Source organism: Paralichthys olivaceus, chromosome 12, assembly GCF_024713975.1.
Source record: "Paralichthys olivaceus isolate ysfri-2021 chromosome 12, ASM2471397v2, whole genome shotgun sequence".
NCBI lineage: Eukaryota > Metazoa > Chordata > Actinopteri > Pleuronectiformes > Paralichthyidae > Paralichthys > Paralichthys olivaceus.
In genome coordinates, this window is record NC_091104.1 from 13177900 (window position 1) to 13195239 (window position 17340).

At 41.9% G+C, this 17340-nt stretch overlaps 1 protein-coding gene across 1 annotated transcript; it reads left to right on the top strand.

Annotated features, from left to right (window-relative positions):
• Window positions 1–7794: 7794 nt before the first annotated feature.
• On the top strand, window positions 7795–10668 carry htr1b (5-hydroxytryptamine (serotonin) receptor 1B). Its single transcript, XM_020084822.2, has one exon. The coding sequence runs from the start codon at window positions 8352–8354 to the stop codon at window positions 9486–9488; it is 1137 nt and encodes a 378-aa protein (XP_019940381.2). The 5' UTR covers window positions 7795–8351; the 3' UTR covers window positions 9489–10668.
• The last annotated feature ends 6672 nt before the right edge of the window (window positions 10669–17340 follow it).

The window sequence follows — 17340 nt, forward strand, 5'->3', positions numbered from 1 at the left end:
ATAAAACAGCACTTTGATGTCTTTGCTTTTCAATTTTTAAACGTATTCATCTTGCTTGTGAATAAGATCTCAGTAAACAGGATTGTCCCCGAGTGCTTGTTATAAATCATTTAAATTACTGGCTGATTTGTGGGATATAATAAGTAACTGCTCGGGTAGTGAATCTACCCGGAGGCTGCCTTTGTGTTGTCCTCTAGTTAACCTTGAAGGCAGTGAGATGAAAAGGCAGTTAACCACGTCCCGGAGGAGTTTCCAGGCAAACCCTTCAGTTTATCACAGTTTTCCAGAGTGGACAGAGTCAATCAGAGGGTCAGGGACAGACGTAAACCCAACAGCAACAATCCAAGGCTGTGGGTCGGAAAGACAAGACACATTTCTTGAATGTGATAAAAATAAATATTCATGAAAATGTAAAACACTGTTGAGGTAAGTGAAAATAAAATGCTGGATCTGCCACCTGATCTGGATCCTCAACAAAAGCTCTACCTTGACTCACACTGCATCCTGACACCACGTTTACTGTAAATTTGCACATCCGTTTTTGTGTAATCTTGAGCACACACACTCTTATTTGAATATGACTTCAGCTTTCAAACATTCCTCCAGAGTGTTTTCAGAAAGGTTTCAATGTTTGCCATTGAGCACCACCCTGCACGACTAACGAAATACATATATTTCATGTAATGGAAAGTGCAGATCACAAATCTATCAACTGACAAATCAATCATCATTAATGGGTTATTTTCATTTGTAACTGTATTATGATGAAAGATAAACGTCAGTCAGAGATATTTTTCACAACCTGCCAACATTCAAACATAAACTGGCTTATAATCAAATAGTTAATGTCAATAAAAAACTAAAAATAGGTACTCCGCCAGTGCGACCCTTTTATTTGACATTTTTGAGATATTTTCTGGAAGTTCAATCAATGTTTCCTTGGGAAAACATTTTCAATCACACAAGAAAACATTTTCTTTACATAATCTTCCTGTAAAATGCTGTATAAGTGAAGTCTTTTTAAAAAGACATTTAAATACTGGGAATATAAGAATTATATTGAAAAACGTTTCAAGTTAAATATGCAAGTGTGTTTATTACTTGAGTAAAAATAAATATCCAATAACCCTATAACAAATGTTTCTTGTCAGCTTTGAGCATTCATTTTCCTTTTTTGGCACAAACAACACTAAAAGCTGTGTCATGTCTCCTCTGAGTATATCTCTATTCTCTTGTTGACCTAATGTGTAAAACATATCGGATTAAGTCGCCGAAGTCAAAATTCCCAGATTACCTACATTCACCATATGTATGTAAGTAAAATGGGACAAATGGAAACAGACAGGATAAATCACCATGTAAGGTCACTAATGTCTCCACTGGGACACTAAAATTAGACAAAAGCACGAGATGAGTGGAGTGATGAGGAGAATGTCACCTTCTTAAAGTTAATGCATCCCACAAACAGGAAACTTGGAATTTGCATCATGTTTTCTAACTTTCTAACTTTTCGAACTTAGTCTTGAATCTGGTATTTTGCAATAACAGAAGTCTGACAGTTGTGTCGACTTGTTGAGGCGTTCTTTCTCTGCCTTGGTTTAATGGCACCTGAATGCAGAATCAGCACCACCATCCTGACAAACGATTTCTACTCACATTGTAAAGCAGAGTTTTCCTCCTCGATATCACTTTTAGGTTTGTGAGTCAAGAAAGAACTCGGGGACAATTTCGTTTGTGTAACTCCACAGTCCTGACATCTGGACTGCACATGTGACGTCGTATCGCTCTGCCAATGTTAAACATATTACATGCAGAATACAATATGAATACTGTGTGTCACCACTGATTGAATGATGTAAATCTCAAACATCCATTCCATCCATTATGTATTCAGTTTATCCTCTAAGGGTCTCGGAATCAAACCATTTTGCTGAGGCGACAGTTCAAACCGCTTTACCACAAAATCCTCAAACAATCACACAGATGGGAATCTCCATAAAGACCGGTTCACAGTTGGTTCTGAGGCATCATGGGAACACCAGCAGCTACGATTTGAAGCGTGACAGCTCGCAGTCTGCAGTCGACCGTATGACACTGTTAAATAGAGGGCAGTGTACTTTGTTTGTACTTTGTGTGAGTGAGTTTTCCTCTCTCTCTCTCTCACACACACACACACACACTCTCAGGGTTCCTCCTGAATCCCTCTGCCCTCCTGCTTCCTCCTGTTCGGAGGCCCTTCGGGGGCTGAAACCACTTTACTTGTTCAGCCCCTCGCTGTGATAACATGATCTTTTATGTTGGGTAAACGTCCAGCTAATGCACCTCTGATAAAGTGGGTTGACTCTGTGCTTCCTGGTTGATGGAAGTGGCTCCTCGTGGACGGTGAGGTGAGAAGCGTTTACCCGAGAAATCATCTGTCGGAGCAGCAGCTGCATTTCTAACATTTACATTTCATACATTATGGTGCAGTGTTTCTCCGGCCTTGCCTTTCAAACAAGGTGATAAATCTCCTGCTGCTTCCCCCCCCCCAACATCAACTCTGTGACCGTCCAGCTCAGTAACCTCTCCTCTTCACACTCCGCGAGCCATCACTCACACCAGCACTGATGTGTGCTATTAGCACCTGTCCGCCCCGCTGAGGGCCGAGCCGGTCGCCTCTTCTCACTATCACCTCGTCTTTTTCACCACACAAACCTGTGTGACGAACGTAACACACACAGGCAGCAGACAGCTTGTACCTCCAGGGGGCAGCAAATCAGGTCTCATCTCTCACGCTCTCCTAATCAAGGCCTGTTCTTCTTCTCTTCATCTCCAAGTACCACGTCAGATATTGTGTTTGCAGTCTGCACCGCCGGGTAATCTTCCTTTAATCGTTAAAACAAGGCCATCTGTGATACTGCAGTTGCATGCTGGGAATGTTTAAATAGAATGATATGGATTACACAACAAAACCTCAGGGGGTGACACGCTGGTGTCACTGTAGCATCGATGCAGCAGCTGAATTAAATCAATTCTGCGCTGCTTTATCAATTCCACCCCAAAGTGTGGGACCAGCTCCAGGTCGTAAAAGTGCTGATCAAACTCAAAACGCCAGCAGTCAGTTTCCCATCTGACCGTCCAGGCCTTAATGGACTTGGCCACTTCCACTCAAGCCAACGTGAGCGCGATCACCGGCGTGTTATCAATGAGCAGACATCATCACCACTTAGCTCATTTCCTATCATATGTCTCCCCCCCCCCAGGGATTCAAATTCTGCCTATTACCGTACATTCACTGGGCAGATCTCCCCCTCCTCTTCCAAACAGATGTGTCCTGAAATGCTCCTCAAGCAATCAGCCATTTGCCTCAAGTCACCCGGTGAGGGTCTTCCAGAAATGGAGCACAGCCCTGCGGAAAAAGTGACACAGTCCCCTGCACGGTGGCACCAGCTCCTTGACACGATCATCAGATTTAGAAGCCCATATCCCTCTCGACGCATTTTTAGCAGTGGACCTTTGAGAGCCGATTGGCGGAGCAGCAGGCACCATATGTCGTGTGAGCCCGGCCGGGTTCTCCAAATCAACATGTGTCCTATATTCTGAATCTCTCATTGTGCTTCGATGCAGCCTTCAGATCGCACACAGCAGCCGAGAAGGAAAGCATTGTGTGCTACGCTGTAAAGAAAAAGTTCTTCCCTAACATTTCACTCACGTAAGAGTACTTAAGTATTTATAGCACCACGTACATCCATCCATTCCTTCTATTGCTTTAGAAAATCACAGTTGTTGGGGTGCAGAGGTCGATCGACCTGATCCCAATCTGAATGTCTTCTATAGCACCGGGAGAAAAACAACAAATAGAGACCCTGGTTGAAACCAGGGACCTTCTTGTTGATCCCACTCAGGACAACTAAAAGTATGGAAATCATTCATATTAAAAATACTCTTTCAGGCCGTTTAACTAAATATTCATTATTCATCTGACAGTGAGAAATTGTTGGTAATAGCTGCACTGTTCTGTAATTGAAATGAGACATATCTAACTTTTTATTGATTTGGAAATGAATTAAAACTAACAGATGTACATTGTATGTTTGACATTATGCTAGTGTGTTTAACCATGATGAGAATGATGCAGATCAAAATACAAACACGATGCTGCAGAGTCTGGATCAGCTACAGCTACATAGGTACACATATGATCCAGATTCCAAACATGGCTGACCCAGCTGCTCCGCCTGGTCATTCTGTGTTTCATTTCATTAACTACTGGGTAAGAGGAGGCCGTTCCCTACAGTGATGGTTTGAGGTAGGCAGAGAGGGTGGATGGTTGGGGGGGGGGGGGGGGTGTGGGTTTGAATCTCATAACAACGAGGGATCTGCCCTGATTTGCTTTTGCCCTATTTGGTCTCAGTTGCTGCAGCTGTCAGTTATCAAGGATAGAAGGAGACGAGCATAATAACTCAATTTGTCATCGTTATTTTACAACTTGTTACGCCGCCCCAAACTGTCCAAAAAATGTTTGTTCAGGTTGATTCTATTACATATTTGATATTGATTTATTTGTTTTAGAAAAGTCTGGCAAAAATATTTCAGCTTGGAACACAGTGTACTGCACAGTTCTCAGACGTCTTGTACTGCAGATGTCCAGTCCATTACAGTCAATGCCAACAAGTCTCTTGTCTCCTTCCTGGGGAAAACCAGATCCATTTACCAAACGAGCTGATGACGATAAACACTTTGTAACAATAATGTGCCAGATGACATTGATTTTTCTTCTGCTTATGCAACTGCTAAGTTATCTGTGTGTGCGTGTGTGTGTATAAAACGGAAACAAATACTGATACTTTTTTAGTATTTTCTGGTATTTTTCTGGGAATATTATGAAAAATCTAATTGAAATATGACAATTTTCTGGAGATTTTCCAGTATTCTTCCCAAGTATTCTTGAGTGTTTTTTCAATAACACTCAAGATGTATTGACATCGCGGCCTGCTGGATACTTTATTATCTAGCGTTCCAGGCCAGTGTGAGACTGGATGTAGCTCGTCCGCAGAGCTGCTGCTGATGATGATGATGAACTGGGTCACTCACACAGAAAACTCTGAAAGAAACGAAAACATCACTTTCATACTCAAGTAACATTGTTTACATCTGTTTCGTCCAATTTCTTAGTACATGTACAACTTTTTAAAGTGTGCAAGTTTCCCTGTTTTCCCCCTAAAGTCTGACTTTGCAGCTCCGACCCACTGCACCTCATAAAACCTGGGTTTAGAGCAGAACCAGTGCAGCTCCTCGGCCTGCTGTTGTGTGTTTCTGCAGGTTTTCTGACTGAGATAAAAAGAGGGTCTGAAAATAGAGAAGAGCATGTTTTTGTGTGTAAACAGTGGTAATGGTGGCTGTGTTGTGTCCAGGGGCCTGTGCATTAGCTGTGCCAGACAGTCACAGTCAGTCAAGGGGTACGACCATGAACCCAGATGAGGGTCTGCTTCACCTGACGATCCTCTCTGCTGAGCCTGGATACAGATGGACGGTGCTGTTTGTCACAGCCTGCAGGGGGAATTTAAGGGTAAAACAGCACTGACGGGTGAGGTGATAGAGTGACTCTACCAGCAGTGTGTATGAACAAACGTGGGGGTCCAGTGGGTGAAAAACATTCCGTATAACAACGTTTTGCACTGTAATTGTAAAACCCTCTCTGTGACAAATGTTGTCTGCCCAGAAAGAATTCATTTCTTTGCTATTACCTGGGATGTTCAATCTCCCTGGAGAAGCAGATTAAGGTGTGAAATACATTGGAACCCTTTAAGTCTCTATTGTAATTTGTTAATGAAAATGTTAGTCGGTACAAATTGAAGATTTTATGTAAGAACTAGAATAATTGCGATGTGGTGGTTTTTCCTCCACCAACCAGCGCAGGTTCCGTCCCTGCCGCTAATCCGGACACATGTGACAGTGACCTTTGACATTTGACCTTTGACTTCTTATCACTTCATCTCAAAATTTATCTGAATAATCATCTGCATTCATGAAAAAATGACCTTGCTTCCCAGAGGTGGCGTTCACTACATGTCCCCTCTGTGGAAACACTGCGCCCTGCACACGGCTGTAGATTATTTGTCAAACGTCCAGTGAGATCAGATGAATGCATCATTAATTTGCACCTCTGTGAGATACCTTCATGCTGCATCAAGCTCTAAATGGCACTGAAGTGTTTGACACAAATGTTCTATGTTTTATGAGCTTGTCTGAAGTTTGTTTTATTACAAAAGTTAGTTTAACTTTAGTTTAAAACGCAGCATTTAAATGTGACAGCTTTTAAGGCTGGGAACTAAAGATTCAGTGTTTCCCACCAGAGCTGCCCAGGGCGCTGACTTGTTTCAACTCTATTCTGCTGAAAATGCAGAAACATCCATACAGGTCAGAACGATAAAACATAATCTTAGTGATGTGAATCAATAAATATCTTAAGTGCATGTAATATGTTCCCCCAGCTTTGCTGTAGTAAATTGCGGTCACTCATTTTGTGCTTATTGCTAAGACTGTATGAATGTGCTGACTCCTGTGGCTGAATTATAAACTTTACGACATAAGGAAACTTGCATAGGATTTTACAACTGAGATGACAACACCCATAGAAATGATATGTTTTCTAAACTTCTAAAACTACGAATTCCAGCAGAGCCTGAGGCTTCATCCACATGTGATAGTTTGAAAACATCATTTTCAAACTACATCTATTTCCGTCTACAAGAGCGTTTTGTTTCTGTTTCAGTTTTAATCCCTGTCCGTACTAACAAGCCTCAAAATGCACGTGCTGGTGAAAACAGGAATTGCTGGAATAAAAGCTTGTCTCCTACACATGTAAACAGATGTAGGATTTTAGAAAGAACAGCTTTTAACAAAGACAACACGGTCAGTAAGACTTGTAATAGCGCTCGACACCGGTCGAGGTTAAAGCCAGAGGTTGCCTTCATGTGTTTTCAAACAAAGTGAAGTATGGATTTAGCTTTAGACAGCTAAATGTGATTCTGAACAATACTGGACACGATATAAGTGACACATCGATTTATGACATTATGTGTGTGTGTGTGTGTGTCTGTGAGTATTCACAGACCAATTGCATAACTTACAGGACTACAAATTCACAGCATTCACCAGGCTCTTGAGCAGGTGATTGGTCAGTGAGTTACATTAAACGATGCACTGGATGAGGACGAGTGGTTCACAGGTTCATGTGTAACGGTCACTGACCCCATGTCAATATCAGACAGAGGTTTTCACACATCAGAAGTGATGACAGTCCCTCATCCCGATACCTTCCATCAATGAAATATCGAAAGAGACATTACTGTTCCATGATGTCTATGATGTTTAGGTGTAACACATCCTTATCTAACAATATAAGAAAAGTGATTGTGTCCGACCAGTTAAATAGAAGAATTATTTGTGATCAATAACTGTTTGTACAAGGTTTTATACATATATTTATGTTTTGAGAACTACAGACATGCATGTGTATGATTATTCGGCCTTGGTGGAGGTGTGCGTTCGACTGAGAGCCGTTCCAGTTGCAAATGACTTCAGTTGATCTATTATCTAAAGAGTGAGCTACTATATGACGTTATTAACATAAAAGACTTAATGACATCAAATAAAGACTCAACAGATGGGGACCAAGGGTTCATCTCCCTGAAGGTTCATGAAGGACATGTAAAGCATCAGTCTTAAGTTACACAACACTCGTCCTATATAAATGGTGACTTATAGAAAGTGGTGAGACCAGTGTGGTAATAGAAGGCAGTTTATTTTAACCTATAGATGAGTTAACGTGTGACAAATGAGACACACTGGGCACTATGACCCAGCAGATAGACAGAGAGAGAGAGGAAAAAACAAGGCTGTGATTACTGGTGCTTGTTTGATGTCAGAGTCTGTATAAAACCGAGACTTTGGGCTGGTTCCCCATTCAGCCACAGGGGAGACTGGAGAGACACAGCTCTGCACAACTTGAGCCCCACATGCGGATTATATGTGACATCTTCCCAGATGTTGGCACATCAGGACGCAGCACTCGTCTTTTACGCACCAACCTCGCTCATCTAGTGTGAAGTTTTCTTTTATGGCTAAAAAACGGAAAAGTTTGAATTGCTGTTGGGAATGGATATTGGCTTCCACGTGTCTGCAGCTCCATATTAAAACCTGATGTAGCCCATCGGAAGAAAATGTGGAAGAAATGATTCCATTCTCATGTTCCAGACTCGTTGTGCCGTTTGGTGTGACCGGATTGTACGGATGAGGAGACGCTGACCAGGAGAAAGGGCGCCTTAGATGTCAGACATCTCAAAGATGACAAGAAGTGAGTAAAAGTCATGGAGCGATCCGGTCACATCGTGACGACTGAGTCGGGGAACACCACTAACGACAGTTTCATCACAGCTTCATCCGCCGCCGTGGATGAGAGCGCAGAGAGTCTGGCCTTTCAGATCAGCCTGGCGGTGGTTCTGTCCGTCATCACACTGGCCACCACTTTATCCAACGCGTTCGTCATTGCAACGATCTCGCAGTCGAAGAAGCTGCAAACTCCTGCCAACTTCCTCATCGCCTCTCTGGCCGTCACCGACCTGCTCGTGTCCATCCTGGTGATGCCCATCTGCGTCCTGTACACCGTCATCCACACCTGGACGCTGGGGCAAGTCGTGTGCGACATCTGGCTCTCCTCGGACATAACGTGCTGCACCGCCTCCATCCTCCACCTGTGCGTAATCGCCCTGGATAGGTACTGGGCCATCACGGACGCGGTGGAGTACTCCAAAAAGCGCACTCCGGGACGCGCGGCCGGGATGGTGGCCACAGCCTGGGTCATCGCCATCTCCATCTCCCTGCCGCCGCTCTTCTGGAGGCAGGTGAAGGCGGAGGAGCTGACGAGCTGCGGCGTCAACACGGATCATATTTTCTACACCATCTACTCCACCTTCGGGGCTTTTTACATCCCCACCTTGCTGCTCATCGTCCTCTACGGGCGGATTTACGTGGAGGCACGGAAGCGCATCCTGAAGCAGTCCCCCAAGAAGGTGGGGAAGAGACTCACCTCCGCGCACCTGGTCAACAACTCCCCCGGCTCCGTGACATCCACGACCTCGCTGCAGTACGGGAGACAAGACGCTGCGCTCGGCGACACCGGCTCCTCGGCCGGCGACAACCAGGTGAAAGTGACGGTGTCTGACGCGCTGCTGGAGAAGAAGCGGATTTCTGCAGCCAGAGAGAGAAAAGCCACAAAAACTTTGGGGATAATCCTCGGCGCGTACATCGTCTGCTGGCTGCCCTTCTTCATTTACACGCTGGTGGTGGCCACATGCGACACGTGTCTGAACCCCGAGTTATTCGACTTTTTCACCTGGCTGGGATACCTGAACTCCCTCATCAACCCCATCATTTACACCATGTCCAACGAGGACTTTAAGAAAGCTTTCCAAAAACTTGTGCGCTTCAGGTGCTGCAGGTGGTGAAAACAGACGCTGCCTCAGTTCCCAATCAAAGCTGCTGATGCATTTGCTTTAGGATATCATGCATAAAAACATGGAGCTGTGAGAAAACAACATTTTTGAGACTGTTATCAAAAACTGAGCAAGCGATGGAACAACCACCAATTCACAGGCACCTGTGAGGGGATTTTAAAAGTCAGGTTCATAAAACAAAGACAGAAAATGTGCAGTGAAATCATTTCATTAAATCCGTGTATTTATTCTAGCAAGACTTGAAAACATGAAGAAATATTCTCTCCAGCTGTGGTGGCCTCCGATGGGCCAAAGTGTTATTTGAGAAATGATTCATGAAAATGACTGTGAAGCACAAAACAGACTTGAAAGGATGGACACTTTGGGGGAATTGTGGGTGGAAATAGTAGAAAAATAAGTGGTGGAATAAAAGCTGCTTTTTATTGGTGTCCATTCTGTATGGATTCATATTCGAAAGGTGCTGCAGTGCATGTTATTCCCACGAGTGTGAGCGAGCAGCAGAGACCATACACTTTCTTTTTATAAGTCAGAAAAATCTATGAAAATACGGCTAAATGACACAGAATCCATTTTTATTGTGCTCATATGTGGTAGTTTTATATTTTTGAAAAACTCAAAAACAGTGAGTTTTCCCTCCATGTGTTCTGTGACATGATAACGTGCAGTAGGTGTATGGCGAGGCCCTGCTCGCTGTTGCCCTGTGGTTATCTTATTTATTTAGAGAGGGACATTCATGCAGCTGAAAAAATAGCCTGAAGTCGGCTTGTTGTACCAGGCGCTAAGAAGAGATTCATACAATACCTTGTGTCAAACAAAGAAACTGTATTTACCCAGCAGAGCTGATGATAAGTTCAATTTTACTGAACAAACATCACCTTGTGTGCGTGTGTGTGTGTGTGTGTGTGTGTGTGTGTGTGTGTGTGTGACTCTGTTTGCTCTGACATCAAATGTGTATCTAGAGTAAGTTATGTTCACATGTGGTTTGCCACCTCATGGCGACAGAGGCTAATTTGCTGCTTTGAATGATGGGGTCTGGTCTGCAGAGCGACTGAAGTGACGCTGGTTGTTCATCAGCATCATGTGAAATCAAAGTAAACATTGTTTGAGGGATTCATCTGTTCACATCCACAGATGCTGTGCAATAAAAAAAGGCTTTCGAGAATCTTTTGGGCACATTTGATTTTTGAGTGAGAACGTTCTTCTAAAGTCAGCAGTGAGTTGTTCTTGAATGCAGCAGAGATAATCCGACGGATGATTTGCAGAAGATCAAGATGATGTGAAAATTAAATCCGACCATCTCTCGAGGCTCTGGCAGACGTGGTGCAGCATTAAACAATACAGATCACATTCAGAAGCTTTATATGGAAGATCAGTTCTGCCACTTTGTTAAATAGAAAGAAAAATCTCATGGAAGTCATTATAATGAGAAACATTCTCAAAACAATGATGTTCAAACTTATAATAATGACTTTTATCTCAGAGTAATGATTTAGTATCTGAAAATAATGAGTGAGTAACTCAAAGTAACAATGTAATATCTCCAAATAATGACGTACTAACTCAAGCAAAGCCTGAGTATCTCAAAGTTATGACTTAATATTTCAAAATAATGACTTAGTCTCTCATAATTGTGACTTTCTATCTAATAATTGTTTTGCTCTTTCATAATCACAACTAACTATCTCATTATATGACTTTTTATTTCATATTTTAGCAATCTCATATAATTTGGACTATTTTATATTTTTAACTATCTCGTATTTTTAACTATCTCATATTTTTGATCTCATAATTTCTTTCACTGGCAGAAATGGGCTTCCATCTATTTCACATCAGCTCCTCCTGACTGTATTTTCTGAGGAGACAGGATGAGGTTCGGTGGAGACTGAGAGTCTCATTAAGATTCGATCTCTCCATCGTCTCTGCTGCCTCCCTGCAGGTGGAGGAGGACACGAACCGAGTAGTCAGCAGCCGTCACGGTTCAATATGTCATGCGAGCGACAGTGGGTGATGCTTTGTGGTGTGTACTTCACAGCACAATATTGTCCATGCACATGCAAACAGGCACACCCTTTGGCTCTCCATTTATGAATTTTCATACGGCTCATCATGCATGAAAGATGAGTGCACCTGAGCAGGCAGCTGTTCAAAGCACAGCGTTTTCCAGGCATTTCTAGAATGTTGAAAGATGAACATGACAGCATGTGCATTCTATGACATATATTATGGACATAAAAAGACCATACTACTTTAAGTTGACATCTTGACATTATTGTGGTGTTTCTATCACTTTACATCGTCCCTACAGAGTAAGGGACATAAACCATAGGATGTACGACTTGAAGATAAGTGTATAAAGTCTAGTGTTTACAAAGTCTTTGTAAAGACTCATTTAGAGACAAATCTCGATTTACCACTTAATAGGATAAAACATTAAACAATGTAAATATAGAAAACCCTTCAAGCTAGAATGGCTCTCACAGCAGAAACCTCCACCAAGGCCCAACAGTCCCATCAAGCTGCAGCAAATTACGTACACTCATAGATGAGTTCCCTAAATATGTCTGATTTTTTAAAAATTTTAATTAAAACTTTGAAAATTTTAAAACACAGTCTCATCTTGCAATGTTGATCCGTCTTGGTGTGGATCTGGATCTACACCAAAATTCAGTGGGTTCCTCCCTGACACACACAACATCCACACCAGCCTGATTACATCACAGCGATGCTACTGGGCTGATGCTTTTTGAAGGCTCCTTCAAACGCGACCAAATCATACGTCCTTTCATTCCATAACCGAACTGACAACATGCCGACATCAGAGTCATGCCCGTCTACAAACCAATCAATGTCAAGAATAGACGCAGTCCACGTTGGTGATGATGACAGGACGAACGTAGGTAAATGTAAAACCCAAACTATCCAGATCAAATGTAAACATGTAACAAAGACAATAACCTTGGTCCAAACTTTCAGGTATGAAAATGCTCCTGACGTCATTTATCATAATTTCGAGATGCTTTTCATGCATGCAGTAGCACTCCCCAAGACCTAGACAGACTTTGATGTGTAAAATTCATGTTCCCTTTTAAAAATGTGTGAGTTTGAATATTTTTCCACCTCATTAAACCCACACAGGAGAGTGTAGCCTACTGTACATATGAAGAAGCCCCTGTGAACACAGGGAGAGGATGATGTGGAGCAGAGCTGATCTATAGATATATAGATCTAAATATAGATATCATGCAGGAAGATTTTTGATGTTTAACAAATTAGTATTGCACGGCTCATGTAGGTAAAGAAGGCTGAAGGAAAACACACATCATCCCGTTGTTGACGTAGGATGATTGCAGCATTCAAACAAATACAATAATTATACAACCACCTTTTTTTCCTTCTATAAGCAGAGAGTGCTGCATTATTGCTCTGCCACAGGTGCATTCAGCAGTGAAGGACGTTACTGATGTTATAGCTACTGAGGCTGAACACATGGATAATGAACCTATAAAATATTATCTCGCTGAACGCAGCCTTTCTTAAGCTCCTTTATTGTTTCACCCTTTCTGGTTAAAGACGTTCGCGGCATTCGTTGCTTAAGAAGTGGACACACACGGAGATTGTCCTGCTATTTATAAATTACCTCACCCATGCGAAAGCCATTGACCTTGTCAAGGAAGGAAAACGAGTCAGTTAGTAATCTATCAAGCGATATGGGGGGGGCGGGTAAGGAGATTGAGGTTGAATAACAATTAGACATGGGTTCTGATATTAGTTTTCACCAATCCTGATTCTGACGCCAGTGGCCACCACCATGGACCTGGTTGGCATTAAAGACTAGAAAAGTAATGATGAGTAAAAATCTGCTTTTTAATGTGGGTGTGACTGGATGTTTGTCTTTATGTGTCAATCCTGTGACGGACTGGTGACCTGACTGTGCCCCGCCTCTCGCTCAATGTCAGCAGTGATTGGCTCCACCCCCTGTGCGACCCTCAGAGGATAAGTGTTATAGATAATGGATGGACTGATGTGTGCTTTTCAAATAAAGACCATTAAATTACAACGTTAGCTCCTTCAGGCACAGCTCTGCATAGTTAACCCCATAATGGCCACTCAGTTGAGTGCATACCTCTGCCAACAGTCCACTTAAATTCAAACAAGCCGTCCAGCTAAGGCCACGTTACGTTTACTCAACTCCACATTGCAGGTAAGATTCTAGTTGTTACCATCTGAAAAATAACAGCTGAAAATAACATGAAATCCATGATCTGCCCCTTTGGATCTGCACCAACATTTAACGTGTTCTGACCTGGCTCATTTCCCATCCTTCCACCAAGTTGGATGAATATCTGTTGAGTAGTTTTTGTTTAATTCTGCTGACAAACACATCCACCAACCAACCAATGAACTAGTCAATCTTAGCTCTGCCAAGGCCTCACAGTCCCTCATGAAACCACATTTGGATCTGGACTTTTATTTTGATCTGCACCAAATTGCACACAATCAGCATTTTTTTCATCAAGATCCATTAATGTCATCAAGGAGAAATCAATGAAAATGGCCCCTTCTAGTAAAAAAAAACCTCTTGGGTCCGCATGAAAATTGAATGGGTTGTTTCCTGACCCGTATCACATCCTTTTATCAGATTTTGTGGAAATCCATCTTGTAGTTTTTCTGTAATCTTGCTTACAAATAAACAAACCAACCAACAAAACAAGCAAAAAAACACAACATCCTTGGTTGTGGTAAAAAGGTATTTTGCAGAGCTGAATTTTTTTTTCTACTTTCATCAACATCTGCTGATGTGGGGGGAAAACTGGACAGTTGTGTCGGAAGTGGAGCCTTATGTATGTCAACAAATACCTAACACACCACAGCTCCATGTGTGTGTGTGTGTGTGTGTGTGTGTGTGTGTGTGTGTGTGTGTGTGTGTGTGATGAATTGCAGTCATCAGTCATGCATGTTCTCTCAGTACTTCGCAGCAGATCCACTGCCATAAGCATTTTCTCTGCCTTTTAACAAAGTGGGTTAGTTTAAGGGCTCAAAGCACTTTGCATTAGCTTCTCCTCCAACTCCCCTACTGTACGTCTGATAACACAGCAGCTTCTCTGCCGCCCATAAACTGGGCTTCCTCTGAAATTAGAAGTCACGCTGGGTTTGACCACCGAGTAAAACAATCTGTTGATCCAATCGGCTGGCTGCGTTTATGGAACCATCAGCGCTGGAGCTCGGTGAATCCATCACACTTAACATCCACTCTGGAGTAACAAGCAACACGCCATCACATCAGGCAGTGATGTAGCAGTGGAGGAGGAGGTGTGCGTCCTGTTGAGGTTATGATCCATCCATCCACACTGTGTACGCATCTCTGATAATAGGCACTCAATTACCACCATGAGAGAGATGGGTGTCCTTTTTTTAACTGCTCATTGGTCATGTTAAAACCTACAGCTCTTATTAAACCGTCCTCTGAGGCCTGAGGCCAATGATCACCTGAACAGTAAAACCAGTCGACTGAGTCTCTCACAGTATTTCATGAAAAGCTGCTGTGTGCAACCTCATACATGTTGTACATGTTTAAGAGTCACATGCTCTTTATTAGACTTTATTTAGCAATTTTTTTTATTGCATATATCCATAGACATGGAGAGCCAATTATAAAGGACAGTAAAATAGACCTATATATGCACAGTCCAGTGACAGATAAGAAAAATGCATGTATACATTCCTTTTGGAAAATGTGTTTAACCGACTTTCTTTCAGAGTTAGAGGAAAAAGGTTGAGGGCAGTTTTATGTCTGTGCTTGGAGGAGGTTAGCTTAGCTTAGCATAAAGAAACATAAGACAACAGGAACCCAGTCTCAGGAAAGTTGATGCATCATTCAAGAAAACCGCAGAGCCGCTCACAGAGTCTTGTCCAATAACCCACAAAACTGATGGAAGTAGACACAGGTGATGGAAAAACGAGAGAGGGACGCTTGACTCGATTCTGTTGGCTAGTCTGAAAATAATTCAATTCCACTGCCACCACATTACGCATTAAATACACAAGTTAATTCAAAGGCCAATGAAAAGAAAGTATCAAAAATCATTATCATTATTTAAAATGAATGAAATGGCCAAGGGCAGCTGGGATAAAAGAGTTATTGACCGTAGACCAGCAGGTAAAAGCAAAAGTAAGAAGTGATACAATGAATTATGATAAATAAAACAGGGATAAAGGAGGAATAAAATAAGGTGGTGTTGACAATAAAAAAAAAATCCTCCCAAAACTTTCCAAATTAACTCCTGCTTTATATAAATATTGAAAAATGCTCCTCTCTGAGTCTCATCAGTCGTAAACACAATAATCATGCAGAGTTTGGGTTTCTGCTAAAGCTGCATAGGGACTGACACTGAAACAAATTAACTGGCTGTTGCTGTTACAATACAGCAGATTGAAAAATACTTAATTCCTCTGTTTGGGACAAATAAAATCCTTGAAGCAACAATGTAACCCGGTATTTGGTCTAATGTGAGTGACTTCTGCAGCACATCAGCTGTTTACCGAGCTTTATTCACTAAACCCTGCTGCGACCAGCAACGTTAAAGGTTTCCTTTGCTCTCTGGGACTTTGAGGGGTCTGTAAAAAACAGAAGTTTCCAGAGAATAAACTAAACTTTTGTGTAAAAATGGATCTGGCAGAGAAGCTGGTGTCTCGTCTGACATTTGTGCTGAACATGAGATGCAGCTTCTCAGAGGTCAAACACACCAAACTTCTGTGGGTCCTCGTTAGAAGGCGAAGTGCACAGGCTGCTGCAACAGGGAATATGGCAGCAGAGGTTATTTTATTTATCTGTGCACTTCTCTCCTCTTCTTCCTCCACAAAGATACATTGAATATATTTGGATTTAGTAACACATTAGTTTGGTATGAAATTAAACTTTCTGGTGACAGGATTTTACACGCAGCTACCTACATGTATGTATTTCTTTCTTATAATTCCTAATATATTACTTCAGAATTATATTTTGTTCTATAATAAAACAATATAAGAAATAAAAACTGGTTTCTGTTTCATTGAGAGTCTTTTGAGAATACAAATGAGGGTTCTCCCTCACCTCGGGGATCATTTACATATTGTTTATTAACCTTTTGATATTAAGCATGAGACGGTGCATTGGGATGGAAACTTGACTAGCATGTTTGTAATTTCCCATTTTCACAAGCAATAACACCACAAAATGTCACTGAAGCTATTAGCATGAAATTTTCCTGACACAACCTAATTCAGCCTTTTTTTTCTCCTCTCCCTCGTCTACAAACCCCCGAGGTTCTTGTCACTCTGATAAACAACTTTAGCCTCACTCCATCGCAGCCTCCTGTCTGGCTTTGAACCCAGCTTCCTGCTCACACCAGACAGTTTAACACAGGTTTGATATTTTTAATTTCTATAATAAGACTCATTTGCCAAAAACAAAATGGAGCTGATAACAACCTCAAATAACAATCTCCTGGTTTCCTTTAAATGACGGTTGTGGACCTCTGCTCTTGTGTGTATGAATGTTTTTGAAACCAATCAATCATCCATATATTAGATTAAGAAATGTGCCACAGCTTGATTGGTTTGGTTGATGCCGTTTAATGAATGATTCTATATTTACATGTTTGTCACATCTTTAAAATAGTTTGACCCTGGAATAATTTGACTCCTCAATTCAGAAAATTAATGTTATATTGGAGCTGACTGATGTTTTGCATTAAAAGTCACTTCTAAATACTGTAGTATAAAATAGTAGCAAAGCCTGTATGTTAAACTCAGTATGAAATCATGATTTTGACACTTTCCTGACCGATCTCTTTTGCCC